Below are 25389 nucleotides of genomic sequence, written 5' to 3'. Positions count from 1 at the left end.
ACAATATTCCCGCAGTGATACGGAGTAGTACAGACAGTGGGACAAAAAACAGACACGCACAAAACGCTCCACTTGTGCAAAGTGTGTTTGCCATTGGTGATTGCACTGTATACACTCAGAAACTCCCTCTCCATCCCTGCCACCTGTATACCGCCCTCTTCACATCCTCTAGCAGCAGCCACAACACATCAGACGCTTGACAGTAGAATTTAATTCCGAAACTCAAGCTCATTTCCATAATCTCCTTCTGGACTCCCGCGAGTAAATTGTGCTCGAGTGGGGCGCACCAGCCCGATCCAAGGTGATATTGTTTTTCCGCACTACACTAATCTTTCACCCAAAGGCGTCGGCTAAACCCGGCGCTTTGCCAAGCAGTGTGAGCGCACTTCATCCTACCAAGCAACCTATCGTACCGAGCGTTTGGTCCTTCGAACCGGATATTTTTTGTAGTGCACACGCGGAAGAATGCTCAACACTGCTCCTCGATCCACGATCCCTCCAATTGGTGTGTGTGTGTGTGTGTGTGTGTGTGTGTGTGTGTGTGTGTGTGTGTGTGTGTGTGTGTGTGTATGTGAAAATGGTTGCGAATGTGTGTTACAACTGGCCACAGTTCTTCGTGGAAGAATTCCATTACCATTTCGCGTCCGTACCGTCATGCCGGCAAAACGACAGCCCGAATGGCCATATCGACAACAAAATATCGCCCGGTGGCAATAAAATTCCATTGAGTGGGACCCCAAAGTTTACCTCGGGGGTAGTCAGAAAATGGAGGTTAGGCTGGAAGTAGAGGGTAGTGAAAACACAAAGAATGTTTGCCTAACCCCTACCCCGCACACTGGACGGAAGTCGCGTGCAATCGCGTATTCGGCATAATGGTAATTACGTCTTAAGTGAAGCGTAAGTGAGTTTCATTTACATTTCAGCAAATGGAGGAAAGAAACCTTATACACACACACGCATGCACACACACACATCTTTATGTCCTTACGCAGTAGTGAGGGAGGATCCAGCACGAAGCTTAACATTTTCGCCAGAACCATGAAATTGCTCGTAACTCGACCCACTGGATGTGACTGGCGTAAAGATTTGTGAAGCGTATGATTGCACCAGTCGTTGTAGTCGGGATTTTTTGTTTCTTCGTTTGGGTTGTCGTCAATTGACTGCTTGCCTAACAGCAAAAGAACAATTCCACCAGACCCGCAAAAGCGCAGCGGTAGATTCGAATCCAAAAAAAAGCTCGACGCACTAGTACCATGCTTGCCACGCATAACAGAGGTACTGGCCTCGGTGCGTTCTGCAGAAGTTGCAAAACAGCACACTGTTGACGACATAGATATTCATTTCAGAGCAGTGCTGTCTAGTCTTGTCCCGATTAATCATTCCCAGTACTTTCTTTTTTTCCTTCTCCGAAACAAACAGTGCCGACGAAGGGTTCGACGGAACGTACCCGACCAACGTGGTCGTGCGCAACAACGGGTCCTGTCTCTACGTACCGCCAGGAATTTTCAAATCCACCTGCAAGATTGACATCACCTGGTTTCCGTTCGATGATCAGCGCTGCGAAATGAAGTTCGGCTCGTGGACGTACGACGGCTTCCAGGTAGGTAACCGACCCGGCAGGGGAAGGAATGACTTTCTACCTGTCAAGCCCATAACTTCCTGCATGCGCACAGGCCCACCGGTACAGTTGTGCAAGTATTTCCCGTGGCAGGTAGTGTCAATGTCAGTATTCTACCATAGTGCCGGAGCGCAGTTCTTTTGGTTGTACCATACCATTCCAGAGATCCATCTAGAGCTGCAGAAAAAGAGAGAGAGAGAAAGGCACACATACAAACACATACACACCAGGAGCGTCTGATGATTGTATCTGCAATTATCGTACCAACCTACCCTATATTCGTGGCATCGCTTCTGTTTTCGCAAGGTCGTTTCTGGGTTAGAAATAATGCATGTGGTTTGTCGGTCCTTCGGAGTTTACTCGCACTGTTCGCGTCACACCGCCACATCATTCTGGCGTCCCCAGTGGACATATGCTACTGGTGCTGCTGTTGCTGCTGATGCTGCTGCGGCGGCGGAAGGGCAGATTCCACGTTTCATGACAGTGGCTTGTCGCGCGCCCGTCCAGATCCCGAGGGCCCAGATGGGGACATCCAATTTTCGGAACACTCACGTGCGCGAACATGCACGATGCCTTGTGCCTGGCTCCGACAGGGCCGCTCGTTGAAAATAGTGCTCTCTGGCTTCCAAGTAGCCATGTGAACCGGCCACCGGAAGGCAACGTGCACACCGTGTGCCAGGAGGCGAGAGATTATAATGTTGTTATTCAATTTAAAGTTCTAATTGATTATTTTTCCTAGTAAACCTCAACATCCCTTTACTCCGCAGCGTGAGTGCCATCGCTCGTATCAAACCGGGTGAATGGGGCTGCTGCACATTTCCGGGCGTTGATTTTGGCGTGTTTAATCTGGCCACAAACATAACACACACATACACGTACACACACTACAGATAGAGATGCGTTTAGGGTTCGTGTGAGTGAACATGAATGCGGGGCGAGAAGGTGGTATGCAAATGCGCCAACCGGTGCCCGATTCAAAATAAGCCACCATGAAACTATGCTGCACGTGTTTTGCGGAGGAGATGTTCCGTGGGAATGGGAGAAAGGGAAGGGCCGTTTCGGGGACGAGTCGCTATCCCGCACAGTTAACGGGGGTGTGCATATGTTCGCCATCGTCACATGTGTGGCTTGCATCGTCATGAAGAACAGATAATGTGTGATTGCACATACATGTTCGCGTGTGTGAGTGTGTGTATGTGTGTGTGTGTCTGGCCACTAAAGTGCAGCATGGAAACGACAGCTACAACCTTAGCGGAGCAGCCAAGCCCAGTCTGCGAATGGCGGAAATGATATTACAATAATTGCAGTGGAAAAGCCGGAACCGTAATGGAGATTTATGCGCACAAACGGTTTTGATGGGGGGGGTAGGGGGCGGTCGCCGTGATGCACTCTGTGTCTGACTGGCTGCATATGTTGCGCAAACCTTTCAATTCGGCATTATCGGTTGGAAATTCAATACACGCTCGCATGATGGTGGTCATCATGATGGCCCGTCTATTTTTAGGTCTGTTCTTGTGCCTCTCGAAAGTGGGCACGGTTACAATGTCAATTTGTTAAGCTTTCGAACGAGCACAGGAGTGTGGGTGTGTACATTAGGGGAGTGAATTTGCTTTGCATAAAAGTGAAACAACCATAAGGGGAAACGACCACAAACAGAAATATTGAAAAATGGTCGTTGTCTGTGCGCATTTACGAAATTAAACTCCTTCGATGCAAGCACACCGCGTGTGATGCGAATGGTTGTGTTCGTTTTTGATTGCCTATCTTTAATGAGAGGTTAATAAAAATAGATTTGGAGAAATAGAGCGTGGAGACGAAAAAGGAACCATTTTATTCCTTATTTCACGTAACATTTCCAAATAACTTTGTAATGTGTTGATCGTACTATACGTCACAGTGGTCGTCAAGTACCGTCGAGGTAGGTCATTGTTTCTCTGACATGCTCTGAGTTGGAATAAAACTAGTTTGCAGCGTACTTATCGACACTTGATCGTCCAGGCGATCATAGAAACCCTGAAGGCCCTTTTCTTACTGGAATCGTTTGAGTTTAGAGGGGATATCTGATGTATATTAGACTCTAGACTATTAGAGAGGTTTAAAAACTCACAATATAACTAAAATATATGTGACTACACTATATTGATCGAAGGAATTGTTATTTTGCATTAATATTCTCGATTTTTTATCATTTATTCATTTAATTATTCTAAAATAGGAAAAACAAAAATTTGCAAAAAAAACATATAAACTAAAAAATTATTTAACATTTTGTTAATCTTTTTGCAAAATTTCATGATAATACGCCCAATTTGTTAAAAGATATTAAGATTTAAAGTCAGTTATACCTGGCTATCACATATGATGGTCATGGTATCCCAGGACACATAACTAACTATCATATGTGGTAGTCATGGCACTCAAAGTGATAAATGAGAAGTCGATAGGTTTATGCAGGACATAGTTCTATCCTGACAGTTGGAACGGATCTAATCTACCATGGTTGGATGTGGTTTCATTTATACTCAAACAAAGTTATTGGTTTCGTACAGTTTTGGAATGTATTTTTGTCCTAATTAAAGGTTATTGATACTGGGTGCAATGTTCAAACTGTATTGGTGTGAGATGTGTGTTGATATGTGTGTATGATGCGCTTTTAATGTTTTGCGAAAGAAGGTTACAACTGTTGTTGCTAAAGAACGGATGTTTTCGTTGATCGTTGTCTAAGCTGCGCTTTTAATAAGCTGAGTGCCAGACCATTTTTGTTAATGTTCCCCGGTCAAACACTTTTTATTTACATGTTTGATGGCTATCATGTATGTTAGCCATGGCCCCCAAGGGAAGTTTAATTGAATGTAAACATATCTAAAAGGTGATAAACATATTGATTTTTAACACAATTTTACTGGAGCTCCACAGTTTGCTTGCACGATTTCACTACCCGGTTGAAACATTCCATTAACCGGTTGAACTGTTCGATTTGATTTGATTCGATTTGAAACCCTGTTATTTAAAACGACAAAGAAAGAGAAATATCGCTTTGTAGCATATCTGCTACATATAACTTATTGTAAACCACACTATCAGCTATAGACACATTGTAACACACTTCGGAAAGCCAAATCACACTATTGCAACACATAAGCAATTCAAGCGATTCTGCAGCAAAGTGGACAAACAGAGAACGCATAGCAACTTATTGCTAAAAGCGCAGTGTAGGCAATGATCGACGAACGCACCCGTTCTTTAGCTAGAACAGTTTATACTTTCCAGAACCTTCGTAAAAATACTAAAAACGCAGCATAGGCTCATAATGACAGACACCTCACTCCAATACAATGTATAAATTGCACCTCATATCAATAACCTTTAATTAGGACAAAAACACATTCCAAAACCAATATTTCGAAACCCATTGAGTATAAATAAAACCAATTCCGACCGTGGCAAGTCAGATTCGTTCGGACTGCCAAGATAGGACGTTACGCTTCCTAATACTTCGCCTTCCAACTTATTTCAAGAGTTTAGTTATGTCCCCCTACCCAAGGTAAGGCTTCTAAACTCCAACGTTTCCAGTAAGGGAAACCTCCTAATGGTTTCTATGATCGCCTGGACGATCAAGTAGTGAAAAGTTCGCTCGATCGATATTTTATTCCACCTCGGCTCATGTCAGTAAAAACTGACCTACCGCGACGTTGATCGATGTACATTAAGTACCGTATGTACGCTCATATCCGAACTAATTACATGGCGACCGTAGCTATCTCCTAACATACTACAGCTTCTTGATGACCCTCTGCTTCCATTCCACAAAAATGATAAGGGATATTTTTTAGAAGACACAAAAGCCTCAACGGATGAAAAAATATGAAAAAAAACGTAAATTTGGTAACTTTCAAAATACTTGACGAACAAGTAATTCTATGCCAGACAAATTTATCTGATTTCTCATGAAAAAGCACTTGACCTATCGTTCTTCTCGTAAAAAGCAACATATAACGTCGTCGTACTAATAATCACAATAATAATAATCAGGGTTGGTTATTGTTCTTTTATGTTTCAAATGCAACAAAAATATTCCTGTAATAGATAAAAATGAAACGAAGAGACAAAATGAGACAGAAATGAAAAAGAGACAGAAAAATGTGTGGAGCTGTTTTACAATTTCTAAGATTTTGTGTTGTAAATCTGTATGTATCGATTATCACATAACGCAGCTAGACACTAGATTCTGTGTTAATGCGAAAATCGCATTATAAAACTTTTTATAAAACCACTGAAATCAGACAAGAGTTATTTTAAGCTTTAAAGCTAAGCTTTTAAAAATTGCGTATGCGATTTCCACCATTGTGAAAGTCTCATAGTCGTGTACAAACAATGGGCTTGATCGCCAACGAAAGTCGATAAAATTTATCCGATCGGTTGATATGCTCGAATCTATCGATGGAATTTATTTTCCATCTGTGGATAATTTCTCCACTGGTGGATAACTCTTTTCGATTCGAGTAGCCATTGGTTTTGCCTATCTGTCAATCACAATTTTGTTTACATTTAGAGGTGTTGTTTTGCGGAATGAATAAAATAGTTAATTTGGCTTATTTACGGACCATCTAGTGAAGAATCCACACCAGAAGTGGCCTTAGACAGTACCGACTGTAGGCCTGTACAAACAATCTGGGTAAAGTGTAAAATGGGTTGTTAGCTGAACAAGTCTAGATGAAACAAAATCGTATGAACTGGAGGACGAGGTTTGAATCCTTTCTGAACTTGCCGCCTTCACTTACGCTTGTCCTGTGCCATGTACCATGTGCGTCCATCAACTCCAGCCACCGCGAACGTTGGATTCGTCAACATCCGTATTTTACGCTCTCGTGGAAAAATATTTTGAAACAACGCGGTACACTTATTCCGTGCAATAAGGAGTGTCTGAAACCGCTCACGGTCTCTCGCCCTTGCCAGTCCATTATCCTGGCCTTAATGGCTGAAGCCTTCAAGTCATCTGGCCACTTAAATTTAAACCTACTACGCCCCCTCCGCAATGGCGGATTAAACGGTACACGGACTGAGTGGCCGCGGGAGGCCCCGTGGATATAAAGTCCAGCATTTATGGCGTGTACATTAGTCTCATCGCGGGCCTCCGTGAACGATAGAGGCTCCATGGACGAAGGAACTCAAAGACTACAGCGGGCCCATATATGACGGATTCCGACCAATACCCCTCCCCTTACTTACTTTTACTTTAAGAAAAAAAAGGTGTATTTTATTCAAAGCCAAGTGACGAAATCAACCCCCCCCCCCCCCCCCTCCTTCCAGCACAACACCTGGGTCGTTCCTTTCCATGCTTTTAACATCCACTGAAGCCTGGCGAGCTTGATACGACAATGAGTGTGCTTCCACACATATGATGATGATTTCGTCAGATTTGATAAAAATAAAATAACTACGTTTATTGTAATCTATGTGATTCAGTATAGATGCTATTCAAGTGTACATTTTCGTTTAAATGGATTATCAAAAAAATTCATTGAGTGACGCGTTTGTCACGAGGCGTGGAACTTAGCGATGTGTGTTTCAATCCGAAAATTCCCGGGCTGTATCCATCCATAAGCGACCCCGAGTTTTTGGGGATAGTCCGGAAGGTACAAGTAGGCACAACACCTTCGATAGGTGCAAGACAACGCAAACGATTCCGACCGGAACTCGCCGCTCCAACGGATATGAGTTGCTATGAGTCATTCTTGTACCTATCACTATAGTGATCCTACTAGTGATCAATCTCGTTGCATTTACGTGTCGGAACCGATTCTAACATGCCATAAGGCCATAACATAAGGTTGGATAAAAGAGAAGAATTAGCAGAAAAAGACTTCTTTTGTTGGATTCTTATTTCGTAGCTTAAACTATAAAAACTAGATACCTGTTATAAACCTAAATTTATGTGTTTTGATTGTTTATAAAAAATCAAGTAAATTTATATTTTCTAAAAAATATTTTTACTTAGTCGAGTGATAAAACATCTCAAATAACTGAAACAGCGATAAAACATCCTTTTTTGCGAGCTGTTAAACATGGTTTTTAGTATTATTTAGTTTTCCACTGTTATATCAACTGGGGTAGAGCTTTTTTATATTGGTTGATGGTTATCCGACTAAAATGTTTTTTTTTTTTATATGAAGTTTTCAACTGCATATCCCACTGCTCGACTTTTTAACCACGTTGCTATGGCGGCAAACACCATTCCACTCCACTGCCAAACCGATCGGTTTGCTAAGATTCTGATTGAGAAAACGCAATTGGAAAACGCAATCGCCAATCCAAAGAACGATAACTACAGTTGGTGGAGTACGACGGTATGAAATGTCATAATAAAAGATGGTCAGTAGTTTGCGAATACAAATATTGTTTTCCCATCTTTGCAAATCAGAAATATCCATTCGCAGCCCGGATTGATTGTTGCGGCGGTCTGCATTCGACCCACAGGCCGTATTTGCCGCTGTTATCTTGTATTTATATTCCCGACGTTTGACCAGTTATCGATATCAATGAATTATTCCATTGAAAAGGAAAAAAAATCCACCGTACACATTTCATTGTTTTGTTTGAACACTATTGCAATCGTGCGATTAGGCTTTACTAAACGCATTATTATTGTTATAGTGTGTATTTTAATAAGTTCGATAATAAGTTCTACATAGCAGATATGCTACAGCTTGATGAATGAATTAATAAACGCGCTTACTATTGTAGTAAAGGCTGGACCTTATCTAGACCTTGTCGCCAGACTCCAATAAGGAATTAAGATAATAAAAAAACATAATAAAACATCATTCCATTGCTCCTGTGGTTCTTTTGACTTTGCGAACCCCCCTATTATTAATTCTACTCCCACTCTAAACTCCGTTCATATACCCAAGTACCCTCCCACCCCTATGCACATCAGCAACCCATCAGCACATCACAATACGCGGTGCAGACTAAGATACGAACGTGTGTCGCCTTGAATAGCTTTGGTATCCCAACCCACAGGTCCGGTACGTTTTGTTGGTTGATTGTTTCGGAAAGTGTGCCGCAAGACCTAGGCGTACGATGATTGTGTAAATAATCAATTAAATTAAGCTGCAGCAAATTAAATTTAAACCTTTGCTCGAGCACAAATCGGTACCACTAACCGCGGACTCTTTACCATCCGAACCAACTCTCACCGGGATCGTTGATGTTAGTAATTCATCTTCAAACTCGCTGGTGGTGGTAGGGTACAATGAACACGAGCTTTGGGAAGCATTTTGTGACAAAGTAGGTCAATGATTAATTGAAATTAACGTTTGCCAGAAATCAAACATAAACCCCTCCAATGTGGCACGACGGTTTGGGCTGTCACTTGCTGCGTTTATCTGCCCGACAATGACTAGGTGACAATCGCTGAAAATGTTAGACACTTTCAATTCAACCTCTTGGATGATGGAATCGGTTCAGCTGCGAAGGAAACAACGTTACAGCAAAATAAATGCGATTTAGTAAAAGGTAGCAATACTGCTGGGGCGAGATTTAACAATACATGAATGTTAGATTTTGGTTCAATAGCTCCTTACTATACGGTCCTTTCTTTGCATGGCTGCGTAGCGTATCAGATTGTTCTCCACGAAGGAAGAAACATAATTTTACATCATTAGAGCTTACCGATTGTCAGCTAACCATCCGCCCGCAATCAAATTAATCGCAATCGAAACAAAATGAAGGAAGCGGGACTTTCCCAAGAGTCCTTGCTCCAACATTTTAGACCGTAAAAGCATCAGAGTGTCTGTGTGCGTCGAAATTAGTGGTAGAAATGTGACAGAAAGGTATGGTTTACGAAATCCGTCAGGCAAACACCTCCTGTATCAACCGTCCCTGTTTTCGTGGAAGAATTTATGGGTCGTACGTTCGAATGTGTCACACTTCCGGTTGGCAAACAATGCTTGACTGATCCGCCTCATATGTCGCTTGTCGTTTTAGCTCGATCTCCAGCTGCAGGACGAGTCTGGGGGAGACATTAGCAGCTTCATCACCAATGGCGAATGGGAGCTGCTAGGTAGGTGTCCAGGCGTGTCCGCACCAGTCGTCAAACAAACCGTCCGCTCGTAACATTAAACTCCATCACTGTATTCTTCCTTCGTAGGCGTGCCTGGGAAGCGGAACGAGATATACTACAACTGCTGTCCGGAACCGTACATCGACATTACTTTCGCGATACTGATCCGCCGCAAAACGCTCTACTACTTCTTCAACCTGATCGTGCCGTGCGTGCTGATCGCGTCGATGGCGCTGCTCGGTTTCACGCTGCCGCCTGACTCCGGGGAAAAGCTTTCGCTCGGTAAGTACGCTATGTAGCGCTTCTTAAGTACAATCATCACAGCTGCTGCTGCTGGTAGCAGGCAGCTGTATAGGCCTTTGTGGACAATGTTCCCGTTTTGCAAAACCAATTTCGTATCCCGTCATGGGCAGCAGAGATGTGGCAGTTAGATATTTGCTCGTTTCAGGCTCGTTCAGAATTCGGTTTTCCCGGTCGAGAGGCAATGGACCGGGACGGTGCCGGCTTTGCAAAAATATTTCAATGAAAAACGAGCTATCTTTGCGATAAATTATAGTGAACGCAGTGATGCAAATGGGGACCAAGGTGGCATTTGCCATCCATGTTTCGTTTTTACAGGGCATGTCCGTGCATGGGGCTTTGGAGATGGGTTTTTTATTCTACTTTCTGAGAGAGGAAAATAGGGAGCGTGAAGAAAAGAGCAAGAAAATTGGACACAACCTCACCCCCTCCCCCACCACTATTTTTCATGGGGTGCCCAAAATTGCATTTGCATCGATAAAATATATCGTTCCTTTGGGAGTTTGTCCCCAGTAAAGGGGAAACCACGGGCAGCACGAGTGTCGAACGAAGCGAACACGCTCTACACAGGCGACCCTGGAATGCTGGTGGAGTTCTTTTTTTTCTTGTTGTTTGTGTTGCGCTTGCGTTTCCTCTGCAGCCTGACCAGTGTCAAAGCTCAAGATGGCAATTTGCCAACGATAACCCCAATGTCCGATGCAATTGCATACCGGCCCAACAACCTTCCACCGGGGAATGGCGCACCAGTATCAGCAAATCAGCCGCATAGCACACACTAGACACACCCAAGAGCCACGCGAAAGAAGCAAAACAGCACAAACAGCAGCTTTGGGTATGTTCAAGGGGGGTTCGTTGCTTGTACAGCAGCCTCGCCCAGCAATCGATGGCTCGCTGCAACACATTTTGTGTACCATACCAGACAGCCTGCAAATAGTCAATAGTCAGCAATGGAAAAATTGATATCCAAACTCAATCAGTTACAGTAAAGTACTAACAGCGTGTAATTATTTCCCTGCCCAACCAGGTGTCACGATTCTGCTATCACTCACAGTCTTCCTAAACATGGTCGCCGAGACGATGCCGGCTACATCAGACGCAGTGCCTCTTCTAGGTAAGATTGCGGTCGGCTCTGCCACACATGCAACTCACAGTCTTTATTCTGGTGAATTATAGGAACCTACTTCAATTGCATCATGTTCATGGTAGCCTCGTCGGTTGTGTCAACGATCTTGATCCTGAACTATCACCACCGTAACTCCGACACGCACGAAATGTCCGAATGGGTATGTCTCTATCGCAAACTGTCATGAATCTCGGCCCCATTGCTCTATACATTTTCATTGTCCTCCTTCTCCTCTCTCGGCTCTATATATTTATATATATATATATATATATATATATATATATATATATATATATATATATATATATATATATATATATATATATATATATATATATATATATATATATATATATATATATATATATATATATATATATATATATATATATATATATATATATATATATATATATATATATATATATATATATATATATATATATATATATATATATATATATATATATATATATATATATATAATTATATGTATATATCTCTCTCTCTCTCTCTCTCTATGTAGATTCGCGTAGTGTTCCTGATCTGGTTACCGTTCATCCTGCGAATGAGCCGACCGGGCGAACCATACCCGCACCCGTGCCGTCCGACAGTGGACGAAAAGAATAAGCAGCTGCAGGAGGTGGAGATGCGTGAACGGTAAGAGACTGGTTCGATGCTCGGCGATAACTTCTGTCCATTACAAACGTTTTGCTGGATTGTTCCGCGTTAGGTCCTCCAAGTCACTGCTGGCCAACGTACTGGACATCGACGACGACTTCCGATGCAACCACCGGTGCAACACGCTTCCACATAACCCCACCTACTACCGGACCGTGTACCGTCAGGGTGAGGATGGCAGTGTCGGGCCGATCGGGGCTACCGATACGATCGGGCGCTCGGCCGGCCTCGGCACGATCAGTGCCGGCGGGGGCCGCCTGCACGAAACTGTTTCCTCGCACACCTGTCTCAGCTCGTCCGCAGAGTACGAGCTCGCACTTATACTGAAGGAGCTTCGCTACATTACCGATCAGGTAAGGTCTGTGCCTGCAGCTAGGCAACTAAGGCCAGCTGAACAGTGGCAGTTTACTAAAGCATAGTTCGCACACCGCCTTGTCTAACATCCGTTCTAATTTCCACAGCTCCGCAAGGAGGACGAGACTGGCGAGGTCACGCGCGAATGGAAGTTCGCCGCCATGGTAGTCGATCGTCTGTGCCTTATCATATTCACCCTGTTCACGATCATCGCCACACTGGCTGTTCTGTTCTCTGCGCCGCACTTTATCGTTTCATAACAACCATCAGCACGGCGGCACACCGGCACACACGGTCACGGTCAGGATCGTACCACAACCACAACCACCACCATCAATACCCTTTCTTCCGGCTCTACTCTCACCACCACCACCATCACCGGCACACGCGAACAGCACGACGGGACGGCACAGGACGACGGTTGCAATGGTTTCGCGTACGAGCTGCAGAGCTGCTTACTGCCCCCGCTCCTGCTGCTGCTCGTGGTGGCCGGCGGCGTGCTGGTCGCCTGGCTCGCCCGCAATCGGCACACGCTCGCATACGGTCTCGCCCAGCTGGTAGCGGTCGCTGACTACCGTCTGCGGCGGTATGTGTACATTTTCGTGAAGAATTTTAAGCTAATCAGTGACGCATAGAACGCACAAACGGCCTGAGAAACAAGATTGTGACCGGGTCAAACAGGTCCGGGAATACTGATTGACAGAGAGGGGAGAGGGAAAGAGCAGGAGGGTTGGGGAATGGAATGGAAAGGATTATCAGGGCGGCCTCGCAGTCTTATGAAGAGACGAGACTCACCGGAGCGCAACCACCACTCTGCACTAGGACGAATGTATGTATATGCGCAGAGTTCTTTTTATATCAAAAAACCTATCGCTATCAAACAGGAAAGCAACAAAAAAAGCATAATAACGTACACATATAGACACAGTAAGCAGTTAAGAAGAAAAAACTGATCCTCCAGGCAGCAATACGACGACCGGGACAGAGAAATGCTTAAGCGACAGCACACAACGCGCACACAATCTCACACCGACACGGAGGGATTTTGTTCTGATACCAAGATCCTAGGCAACAGAGAAATAAAACGAGAAAGCAAGACAGAAGCAATGAAAAGCACAGCTGTGAATAAACCATGCCTCCCATGGCCACAGTGAAACCGCAGGACAAAAAACTGACCGGTACGAAGAAATAAAGAGTACCAGAGTACCTTAAAGAGTACCAGAACTACCGTCATAAAAATCTTCTCGTGCTACTAATACTACTGTTCATACACAATACTACTACTACTACTACCACTACTACTATTACTACTACTACTACTACTACTACTATTACTACTACTACGTCAACTACTTATAATACTATGAAATGAGTGAAATGAAGGGTAACAGGCGTAAGAGCAAACCACGAGCAAACTACTAAATGCTTCTACTAGTGTTGTGTCGTGAGCGAAAGAGCTACCTCGATCACTCCGCGCACCTAAAAGAGCGCGCACAGTACGTACTCTGTGCGAAAAATCTGGTAGCTCCATACTGAGCGGTGTGTGGGGTGAGCGGTGTGCCAAATCTGCCCGATTCAGCGGCAGTGAGCAGTGTTTTTACTCGAACGAGTAGACGATGGTTTGTGCACAGTAGTGTGCGATAAATCGTACAAACGAATCACATACATCCTTCTCTCTACGCTCTCTGCGGAGCCAGCACGCGCTCACCGCTCAGTTTGATGAGCGCGAGCGCTTCGCTCCGCTCACTCATAAGAGCTACTTGACCCAACACTAGCTGCTACTAATTGCCAAACTACTATGATTAACATGATTCTACCGATAATGGCGCAACCCATGTGCAGGCTGTGCTTAATTGATCCTAGGAGAAGACCGCATTCACAGAGACAGAGAGAAATAGAGAGAAAGTGAGAGAATGTGAAAGAGAGATACATAAAATGCTAGAAAAGGAACGCTAAAAACGAATGGAAGCTAATCGAAGTCCAGGATAGTGTCGCTAGTGATTCGTACGTAATCAAAACGAAAGTCAGCAAAAACACCATAAAATCAGCATTTCCAGTATATGCCAATAGTAGCCGCGTAGGGCCTGAGTTTTCAGTTGCACCCACTCATAGATACTCCAACCAGACAATTTCGGCAGCTTGCGTGGGGCTTCTTCTAGTTCTTCTACGTGTACTAGTTGGTTCATCCTAGTTTCAAATGGTCGCTTCGCGCTCAGAAAATATAGGTTAGCTTTAGCAAACGGTTATTTTAACGCACGCGCACGCGATGCAACGGTAAAGTGATGCTAGTTGAAGTACAGGGTGCAAGGTTTGTGACAGTAGTGAGAGGCCTTAGTTTGTTTTTCCACCTTGTGTGTTAAGAAAAGTATCTTACTTGTTTTTACCGTTCCTGTTAAACGTTCTTGTACAACTTGTTCAAGTCAACATTACAATCACATCCCACTTATCTAAACTATTTACTATAGTACCATCATCCCCTTGATTGTTTGACACGGGATGCTGTTTAGCTCCGTGCATGAGTTAGCAATCATGCTGGGTATCTTAGAGAAGCTCAAACAGAAACCGCCGTTTTGTTTGTTGGTTGCGATCCGAATATATAAAGTGATACAGAACAAAAGACCTCCAAAATATCCAATATTCCAAACATGCAGGCTGGCTTACTGTGATCCTGGTGAAAATTAGTTCATGAAAGCTGTTGATAAAAAGAATAAGCCAGATTAAGACAGGAATTCGCATCTTGAACTCAACGCAATGATAGTACTGTTCTGTTGTTGTTCTTTGTAGGATGTGGCGCCAATAGATAGTGGATCTTCATCTAGCTACTGAAGTGCTGAAGTACTAGAGTGCTTGAGAAACGTCAGAAGTGAATGATAGCTCACTTGGTAAACGGGTACGGGTGAGTGATAAAAGACAAAGTATTTGACTTGCTAAAGTAGCAAGGAATCAAAAGGCAGGCAAAGCGAGACAAATCATATTCCAAGTGGCAAATCATGATTGGTTAACTGAATTAGGCCACTAGAGCCTAGATCAGTAGAATTGTAGATGAAAGCCTACGATGGCTTCCCCGACGTATTTGGCGCAACACATTTCACAAACGAACACTGGCGTAAAAGTATGCGCGTGGGAAGGTGAGGCTCACCCTGTCGAGGCACCTTTCTTCCGCAACACTACTACACAAAAACAAATGTTCGACCGTTTTACAGTGCCTAGAAACTACGCATTGCTTTCACAGCGATTCGAGTTATAACTTCTGCCAGCAACTATCTCGTGTGCAGCTCGATTCGTTTTGCGTTATGGTTGCGTTAAGGCGTAAGAGTTGGTTGGTGGTTTTTCTCTCATTTTTTTTCTTTACATTGGCTGGATTTTTTAGGCGTTAGGCGTTAGAGAAAATTAAAGTTGTAGCAAAATAAAAAAAAAGCTAGTCAAGTAATGTGAGACATTTTTGGTCTACCATCAACGTAGCAACGTTAAACGGTGATGTGGTGTGTGTATGTGTGTGTGAGTGTGATATAGATGTGAAGATGACTACCAGAAAAGAAAACACACCCACACACACAAACACAAGCTCGTAGCTCAATTTCGATACTGGTAGCGTTACACGGAACGTTACGTCAAAAGCCCCGCGTTTGCACGTTTTATGTAGTTGTTAGTAAACTAATTTTGTTAATATGTCGCTCAAGAGCATAATATAGTAGACACAATTGGAAGCTCCTTTTCACGCCTGTTGTGTGTGTTTGTGTGTGATAAGGGATTGTCAAACAAAAGTGAAAAGAAAAGTGATTGAAAATGGGGAGAAAAGCTAATAAGTAAAAGTCAGACAAGGAATGGCAAAATGATGACTTGAACAACAGCTGGCGTATCGTAAAAAATCAGGATGGTGCGAGACATACATCAAGTGCGATAGTAGGCGGATTTAAAAAAATATGAAAGAAAGATAAATGCTGTGATATCCACTAATGACAAAAACAAAAGCTAACAAAACAAAACAAAATCGAAGAAGGGATTCATTGACAGAAGGACATTCAGATACATTCACAAAAACTACATTTGAACACGTTTCATACTAAAATGGCTATTTCGTATGAATCACAACAAAACAAATGCGAATCAAACAGTTCTCGACAATGAAAGAATAAAATGTTAAATCCTTATCGAACAAAAACAAAAATAACAATAAAAATAAATCGCAGGCCCTCCCTCTTTCCATTAAATATAAAACAATATGTGAATAACAGAGATGCAATTATGAGCCACAATTAAAATCGAATACCGATAAACAAATAAAATAAAATTGATCTTGTTCCCGTTTCAAGGCAAACCGTTAGCATCTACCCATCTTCGGCAAACCAACGCAAGCAGATGAAGGCAAGGGCGCAAACACAAAATAAAAATTGTTTTCTAACATTATTAACACCTCAGAGGCAAACAACACAAACATGAAAATTCCGCTTCTCGCTGTCCCTGTCAAAAATCGGGAAAGAAAGTTTGACAAGACAACTCAATCTTCAACATTGAATGTGGCTAAAAGGCTTTAAATTGTAACCTCCTGCTAAAATCAGTCACAGTGACAATGACGCACAAAGTGGCGCAAATGGTTAAAAAACACTAAACAAAACGACACTCTTTGACCCCTGATCTTGCGCACAACGTTCGAATGATAGAATGGAAGGGGAACATGCAAATGTTACAACAAACGCCCCCAAAACAATCTATAACCTGCAATTAAGCATATTTATACAACATATAAACGTTACAGCGTATGTTAAAACATAATGGAACATGAACCCATATTAAACACAAACTAAGGGAAGAAAATAAGAAACTACCAAACAAAAATACTCAGCCAGCAAAATCAAACACCGGAGAAACGGAGAGTAATGCAATCAAACGAACAAAGACAAAGCAAAAACTAAAGTAAACAAACAAAAGTGTTTAAACATGGTACTAAAATTTGAAACCCAATTTGTAATACGAATATTTAGCGGCCAATACTGAAACCTTCCTGTACTTTTAGCACATTTGCACAACCGAACCCTTCGCCCTCTCCGGTTGCTTCCTCCGATTAACATCCTGAAATACGTCACATCTTCGTTCGCGGAACATTTCGAAGGACAAAATAAAAACAGCACACACATGCAAACACACATTGACTTAAAGAAAACTAAAAATCCAGGCGGAAACTGTTGTTACATTTTTATACATTAAACAAATAAAATAAACCAAATCGAAAATGAGTAATACAAACTAGAAACTCTCCTCAAAGAGGTTCCGTTGTTTCAGAGTGTGTGTGTGTGTGTGTGTGTGTGTGTGTGTGTGTGTGTGTGTGTGTGTGTGTGTGTGTGTGTGTGTGTGTGTGTGTGTGTGTGTGTGTGTGTGTGTGTGTGTGTGTGTGTGTGTGTGTGTGTGTGTGTGTGTGTGTGTGTGTGTGTGTGTGTGTGTGTGTGTGTGTGTGTGTGTGTGTATGTGTGTGTGTATGTGTGTGTGCATGCTTGTGTATACGGTTGAGTGAGTGCATTGAGTGAGCCCGCCGTGTAGAGAAACCAGAGGAAGAACAAGCAAAAAGTCATGATCTGGCAAAGTACCAGAGCCCGGACTCTTAATAGTACACTCTGTAAGCAACAAAATGAGTAAAAATAAAAACAATGAACAAGTAAGTGTGCGTGTCTGAGAGAGAAAGAGAAAGTGAAAGAGAGAGAGAAAGATAGTGTGTGTGTTTGAGAGAAAGAGAACTGTTAAATCAAAACTTTAGTAAGTAAGTGCATAAAGTGGTACTATTATTCTACAGCAAGACCGTGCAGAACCGGAAATAAACATTAAGCTAATGCTCACTACCAACACATTAAAAGAATGACAAGAAAAGTAGTAATATATTTGTAATCACCAGACCGCATGATGTGACGCACGAAAAGCAGATCGGTTAGGGGAAGGGGTAAAGTAACAATGATAGTAATAAACGATATTTAAAAGCTATCGGCATAAGTAATGCAACCCTGTCCCTGTCCATAAAGAAAACGATCAGGTGAAACTTTCAAACAGGACTAAAGAAACCTGATCGTTACCGGAGAGGAAAAGAAAATGGGGAGGTAAAAATGTGAGATTAAAAAAAGGGTGCGATAATGTAGTTAAACCACTTACCCGCGGTGCAAGCGATATATTTTGCATTAGGAACAGGCGCGAATGATAGCAATCGTTATCCGTTAGTAGCACACACACCTGTCAAACCGACTTTCGAATAGTAATGTTTGGGGTAATAAACCACTTACATATATTATACACTACGTTCTCTGCCTGACCGGTAGCTCACATGCGAAGGTGCGCAATAAAGAGAAACAGCGAAGGATAGAGAGAGAGAGAATGACTCTCTAGACGTCTCAAAATGAGGTAAATAAAATTTAAATAAACTACGATTGTGACGAGTAGTGATAGATGAGTACAATACTAAGAAGAATGATGCTAGTAGGGGACGGCAGATGACGTGCACCGGGCAATGCGAGCGAAACAGAGTGTAAACACAATCATGGCGTAACTGAAAAGACTCCACTCTCTCACCTTTTGTTTTTGTTTTCAAGATACGATCTGAAATTTAACCTAACCATCCGTACGCGTAATACGGAGTCACTCACACAGCAGCCGTAGCTAGGGTTTAGGGTGCTAGTCGCGATCGTTACCAAACAGGCCGGCAACACAGGCCGGCAACAGAAGTCATAATACACTCGGCATCATCCACAGTGCCACTTAACACGGATAACACAGCACACATTTTAACACATATACACACACCCACACACACAAACACGGAACTGTGCCGTTATGGAGGAGTCACTCAAAAGAAGCTAAAACCTAATATCTCTTCCTTAAATGCCATCAAACCGAACCCCATTTAACACGTCTCCCTAGTACCAGCACTGCTAAATGCATGCGCACTTTTCTTATTATGCATGATACTAAATCATACTAAGCAGGCACTACTGCTACGGGCGAGAATTGGGTGCGCTATCGATTGAATAATAACCGGTCTTCCAGTGATAAAGAAAGCAAAATAAGGAAAACACTAACACACAGAAAGCGATATCAAACTATCAAAGCAAAATAATTAAACACTCAACACACATACACACACAAACATGCATTCAAATATTCAGGCTTGCTGAGATACAGCTGGATAAATCCCCGAAGTGTCAAATGAATAATGGGAAACGATATAAAAAAAGCCATTGCCAACATAAAACATTGCCAAGGTTCCCTCAAAGGGTAAGGATTAACAAAAAAAAATACAATAAAAACGAAGCGCCAAAGTAGAGCGCCAAACTAAAACGGCGGAAGAAATGTTTAAAATCATAAATCATCACTATAAGACAAGTTACATAGTTAATTATATATTAATCCGGCTTTAAAGTGTTCTTTAAAGGAAGTGCGTCGCCGAACTTCCTCTCCCAAACTACTGTTTTCGGGCACTACTATTTCCCTAGCGCGCGTGCGCCGTACTTCCTTTTGTGCCCAATTTTCCCCCAGAAAATAACCGCAAAGTGTAAGGTTTCGTGCAAGGATTCGTATCCTTCGTTCCGATTCAAACGAAGTATAACTGCAAAAACTGTTCATGTTCGTTTCCTTCTACTACGCATACAAACAAACCAAAAACTACACCTACACGGTTTTTTTGCCACAATCAAACCTATTTCGCACATGTACACATACCCTAAGGACAACGCCACACACGCACACACATGTACACAACTTTTCATACTACGGACACGGCTCTTTTAATTGATAAAGAAATATATTTAAAGAAAAAAACAAATATACATATATAAATAAAGAAACGATCAAAAAGTAAAGCATAAATGTCTAAATCACATAAATTAAACACACAGTTAAACGTGTTCGAATACTTCCGGTTATCCGGAGTTATATGGTGAAGTGTGCTACTAGGTGTAAGGTGAATCGAGAGGAAGAGTAAGAGTAGAGAGAGAGAGAGAGAGAGAGAGAGATAGAGGGATAATAAGAGTCAAAACAAAACCAAGCCAAAAGCCGATCGGGTGTACCCCTTATAAAGCACTCGCCACGGTTAAGCCGGTTTGGGAAAACTATTCCAACGTAGTGCAATTACTTCTACTACCACGTCTACTACCACCTCTGCCAATCCACTTCCTCTCCACAACGGTTCCATTCCTTCTACTCGAGCACTCCTCCTTCCCGCTTCGTGAGAACACACTCACACATATCTTGACACGCATACTATTTTTTGTTAGGAAAATTGGAACGGAAAAGAATTAGGTAACAACAAAAAATAGTAATAAAAAAACGACACACAACACTAAGCAACCAGTTCATGTGGGAGGTATCGTTTTGTTGTTGATTACTAACAAATCACAAATCAAGACGCAAATGAACCTTCCCGAAAGTTGGATTAGAATTAAGTTTCATGAAATTGTTCGAAGCTGCATGAAGAAGGACCTTCAAATGTGCCAGAATGCAAGACAACATACGTTCAACAGTCGTATGTTCCGGCTCGAGCATGATGTGTTCGATGTTGTTACACCAATGGACGAGTAGGTGTGTGTGAGAGTGTGTATGTTAACTTTTTACGATAACAACTAGTACACCTTTAGGAATACTCACTCCCCGTATTCTATCATTCAATTATAGGTTACTATGAAGCAATTAGTAAATTTTATACTCATATATAAGCACATGTCCACATGGCGCAAATGTGTCCAGATGAACAAAGCATCCAAAGTGAGCGATACCGTGTTGCATTCCCCCACATTTCACTCGTTAGTCAAAACAAATAGTCAATTCATTTCTGCAAACCGATATCGAATAAGAAGCTGCCGTCGCACAGATCGTAAACGGATGCACTCGGTGTTCGCCGCGCGGCATGCTGTTACGATTCTGAGTTACTAACTAAGCCGACATTATTCAACTGTAGACGTAAGAGATTTACTAACACAATACAGCTGCACACACACACACACACACACACACACACACACACACACACACATACACACAATTCAACAATTACACTAGACACTTCAGTCAAATGTTCAACTTTGTACGCCCTTTTCCACTGCGGAAAACTAATAGCGCATCTGCTACATAGTGCCAACTGGTTTGCGGCTGTTAAGCAATGTCGGAGCGATGTGGATTGTACACTTTGTTTGGCTCAATGACTAACGCCTTCATTACGGTTTCCTTATGCAAGCTAACTAGAATTATTTGTGCCACATCACTGAATAGCATCCCAGGAGTTTAACGCCAAAGCTATAAAGTTGTTCATTTTTATTACTCTCTATTAGCTTGCTTCAATATATGTGTGAATGATTCAATGAAACTTTTGTCAGTATAATACATTTAATTTTCCATTACTATCTTTTTAGCGCGTTTCAGTAATACATAAGACATTTTTTTTAATTAGCAGACACGTGTTCCAATAACAGTTGCTATGTTTCTCAATATTTTGATGCAGAATCAGCACATTTTTTGTATTGGTTATTAGAAAATTATCGTTTCCAACTTCTTCAACAAAAGACATTATTTTAGCCACGCAGCCAGTCACAAAAAGGTGTAGACTATTGCTAATCTTAAGGTATTGTATGTGACACGTACCACACGTGCTCTTCGTTTTCAGTTGTCAAGGCACTAACCCCCATATGGTTCTAATGCATTATAACACAAGCAGACACATGGACAGGAGCATCCAGCTAAATAAGTCTCAAACACTATTAAACTCTAACCTTAAACCAGTTGCTAAATCTGTTTTCAATTATATAGTTAAACTTCTGAAAAGTTTGTGAAGTGTTCGATTGCAAGAATCCCGAAACCAGTAGGCAAAAACAAAAGTTATTAGCACAACAGGCACTTACAATACGGGGAAACTGGCTCACCTCCAAGCGGTAACGTTCACAGCGACAGAGACACACACATAAACACCGAATGTTGGAATAATTGAATACTAAATACTTACCCCCTAAGAATCGTACACAGTGGGATGAATTTTAAAAACTAATTCGCGAAAGCTGTTCAAGCATCCATAAGGAGCCACGCAGTGTTGCAAGCCACGTGGGGAAAAGCGAAAGCGACAGACATAAAACACTAGTTCACAGAAACACAAACATACAAACAACACTTTGTACTGGATGCCTGGCGCTTTACAAAAATAAAAACACAAAACAACAGCAACTAACCGAAACAGCTATAATCACGGTATGCACTGTGTGGTAATGAGGAGACTGGCTACACCATGAAAACTACGCAAAGAAACACATTCAAAACCAAACGAGGCAAATGAAATAAAAGTAAAATAATATACTATTATCTGAAGGCAATTAAAGCAACAGCAAGAACGATAAATAAACATTTTATAAAAGAGACAACATAGAAGAGAGTGAGAGAGACCGAGAAAATGAGAGTGAGAGAGACAGAGAGAGAAAGAGAGAGAAAGAGAAAGAGAAAGAAAGAGAGAATAAAAGAGAAAGAAACAGAGAGAAGAAGAGAAGGACAGACTTAACTCTCGAAAGAGATAGAGTGAGCACGAGAGGAGAAGAATTTGGGTTGAATGGTGGAAAAGGAATCAAAACACAGTAGCTAATTAAACTAAACGAATACCTTCGGTGCAATTTCCACGAGGATGAGAAAAGGACACTCTCGCTCGGCCTTTCCCCTCGATTTCTCTCTACTTCTCTCTATCTCTCCCTTTTCTCTCTCTATATATATATCTTCCGCTATCACACTAACACTCGCGAGGAAGGATGTGATGGGATGGGACGAAGGTGTCAGAAGGTATTAGAGGCCTGGATATGAACGGGAAATGTTCTGTTGGTAAGTGGTGGCGGGCAAATTTTCATAGAATTGCATTTAGTGAGAGAGCATAAATCAATCATTGCATTTTTTGAAAACGTTCAATAATGGTTGTAATGCGAGATTTGTTAGCAAAATTACACACAAGCACACACGTACGACACACATACAATTTAAAACTGCACGGCGAGAATATAAAAGCGGGAAATTGTAAGCAGAAGAAAAAGTAAAAAAAATAGTAAGCACCGAAGCGCGGAGTAAAGCCGGCGCCGGAACTGGTCAAAGAGGCAAATCAATCTAACGAAAAAATGTAGTTCTTTCCAACCTTAACATAAAAAAACGATCGGAAAAGTAGAAAGAGTGTAGTGCGGCGACGGAAAGGAGTAAAAGTTTCAGGTATGGTAAGCGTAAAGAAAAGACACTCCATCGCGCCTGGTAAAGCAACTTGAAAGCATGAATAAAGTAATACTAAACAATAACATCAAAAACAAAAACACACACACAAGACCGCGACAACACACGGTTGAAAATTATGTTCGAAATAAATTATTCAAATAATTTCCAAAAATCAGTGCTTTTCTCTTGCTTATCTTAACATTAAGACCGGGGGACATTGTCCGTACTCGCTACTGTAATTTCGATGTTCACTAGCGCATCTGGCGACGACCAGTGCATGCTAGATGTCGGTATCATTTATGTGTCAAAATTATTCATACTTGGTGTCTCATCAAGTTTCGACCAGGCTACTTGTATGCCGTTTGAAATGTTGATTAACGTCCATAAATTGCAACAAAGTAGACCGTTAATTGTTGTTGTTGGACAAATCGGCATTCATAAAAAGCGCTGGGCAACAATTCTCCCCATCTTCCAACCTCTATATATGAATTTTAAAACTACTACTACTACAAATACATCATCATCATCTCTCTATACATCATTGGGTAAAGTTATAGCCTCCTCGACCCAAAACGTTTTTTACAGATAAATTATAGCATCATTTAGCTTCCACCTGCCGCCGCTAGATGGCGTACGCGTTCTCAAAAATTACACTAGCGAGTACGATCATTGCACCCCGGCCTTTAAACCTATATCCATCCGAATTTTCTTCCAGTATGCAATTTCATAGATCACTCAAAGAACGCAAACGACGAAGCAGAGTTTTTGTTTTTTTATCTTTTGATTTTTAGTTACATTTTTTATTGTATCATATATACTTTTCAAATGTATTTAATATTACACAATATTTCCTTGCGTACGACGTTGTGTTGTATACGCGCTGTTACACTTTTGTTTCGACTTGCTTATTCATTTCATTAGCTTTTCCTAACATTAACCATCACACACCGTTTCCATTTTCACGCTGCTTCTGCACTTGCGCAATCCTGGATGTTCTACAGCAACATGAAGTCATGATTTTTCCTTTTTGTTTTCCTTTTTATTTTGTCTTATTGTTATGCTACATTGTTGCTCTTTCTTCCTCGCTTGCCTCACCACTAAACTGTGCGCCAATAGTGCATAGAAATGTATGCTGCCCCCACACATCACCGCCTTCTTATCTTTTCTTTCTACTAGATTTCATTTACGAGTTTCAGAATTTTTCCTTTTGCCATAGATGTTAACGTATGCAATCCACTCCGTAAGGGTACGACGAATGTGTGTATATTGTGTATAGTCTGTCCGCGTCGACGATGCTAATCCTGACGAACCGAAACGGCAACGCAGGTAAAATAAAAACTATATAAAATAAAATCGACTATCGTTTTACTATGGAATGAATCATAATACATCGCGACGGAGTGAGCGGATACACCGAAGCCGAACCTCTTTCGCCTATGAGAAATGTCACATTATGCGTTTATGTGCTTACTGACATTGCACGCAAGGGTAAGACGTTTGTTCTGGCGCCAAGAACTACTAAAAGGAATAATATAACAAAGTACTGAGCAAAAGAAAGTTTGTAAGGAGGACGATCTTCTTAAGTCCGTCTCCAAAGCAATGAAATCTCTCTCCTCTCCTCAGAGTGCCGTAGAACGTACCGTATTTTTTTATGTATGTAACCTGATTTATGCAAACCATCAGCGCTATCGTCCCACTCTGGATCACAACTGTTTTAAAAAGATATCTGTTAGTGTGTAGCGTGTGTTTGACTGTGAACACAAGAAGTAAAATGAGGATGAATAAATATGAAAATAAACTGTTCGCAACTACCTAGGTGTTTAATGTATTGGCGGCGTGTGTGTTTACACTGTGTATGAACCTAATTTTAGGGGCACTTGGAGAAACGCGCGACAACACGGTCCCACCACACATTCCCTGTACAGTACATCTGTATACATATATAAACTGTTTTCTCTATCACCTCGGAAGGGAGTGTGCGTGTGTGTGGAGTGTTTGTTTACTGTGGAAGGAATAGTGACGACGCGTATCTTCTCATTGTATGCGTTCCAT

The 25389-nt window shown here is 41.9% G+C and overlaps 2 protein-coding genes across 7 annotated transcripts in view; both read left to right on the top strand.

The window, feature by feature from the left end:
- Positions 1-25025, top strand: part of LOC1270457 (neuronal acetylcholine receptor subunit alpha-7) — a 100823-nt gene extending 75798 nt beyond the window's left edge. For all 6 annotated transcript variants that reach the window (XM_061654034.1, XM_061654007.1, XM_061654016.1 and 3 more), the window contains exons 6-13: positions 1420-1600; positions 9608-9683; positions 9771-9965; positions 11008-11094; positions 11157-11266; positions 11633-11766; positions 11840-12140; positions 12249-25025. In XM_061654034.1, coding sequence (XP_061510018.1) covers positions 1420-1600; positions 9608-9683; positions 9771-9965; positions 11008-11094; positions 11157-11266; positions 11633-11766; positions 11840-12140; positions 12249-12401 — 1237 coding nt within the window. In that variant the 3' untranslated portion in view covers positions 12402-25025. The remainder of the gene's footprint in view (positions 1-1419; positions 1601-9607; positions 9684-9770; positions 9966-11007; positions 11095-11156; positions 11267-11632; positions 11767-11839; positions 12141-12248) is intronic.
- LOC1270437 (fatty acid hydroxylase domain-containing protein 2) overlaps positions 1-25389 on the top strand; it is a 428943-nt gene that overhangs the window by 293083 nt on the left and 110471 nt on the right. The gene's annotated exons all lie outside the window — the stretch shown is intronic.

Source organism: Anopheles gambiae, chromosome X (genome assembly GCF_943734735.2).
Source record: "Anopheles gambiae chromosome X, idAnoGambNW_F1_1, whole genome shotgun sequence".
NCBI classification, from domain to species: domain Eukaryota; kingdom Metazoa; phylum Arthropoda; class Insecta; order Diptera; family Culicidae; genus Anopheles; species Anopheles gambiae.
Note: the sequence above shows the minus strand (reverse complement) of the source record. Positions and strands in the feature narration are given on the sequence as shown.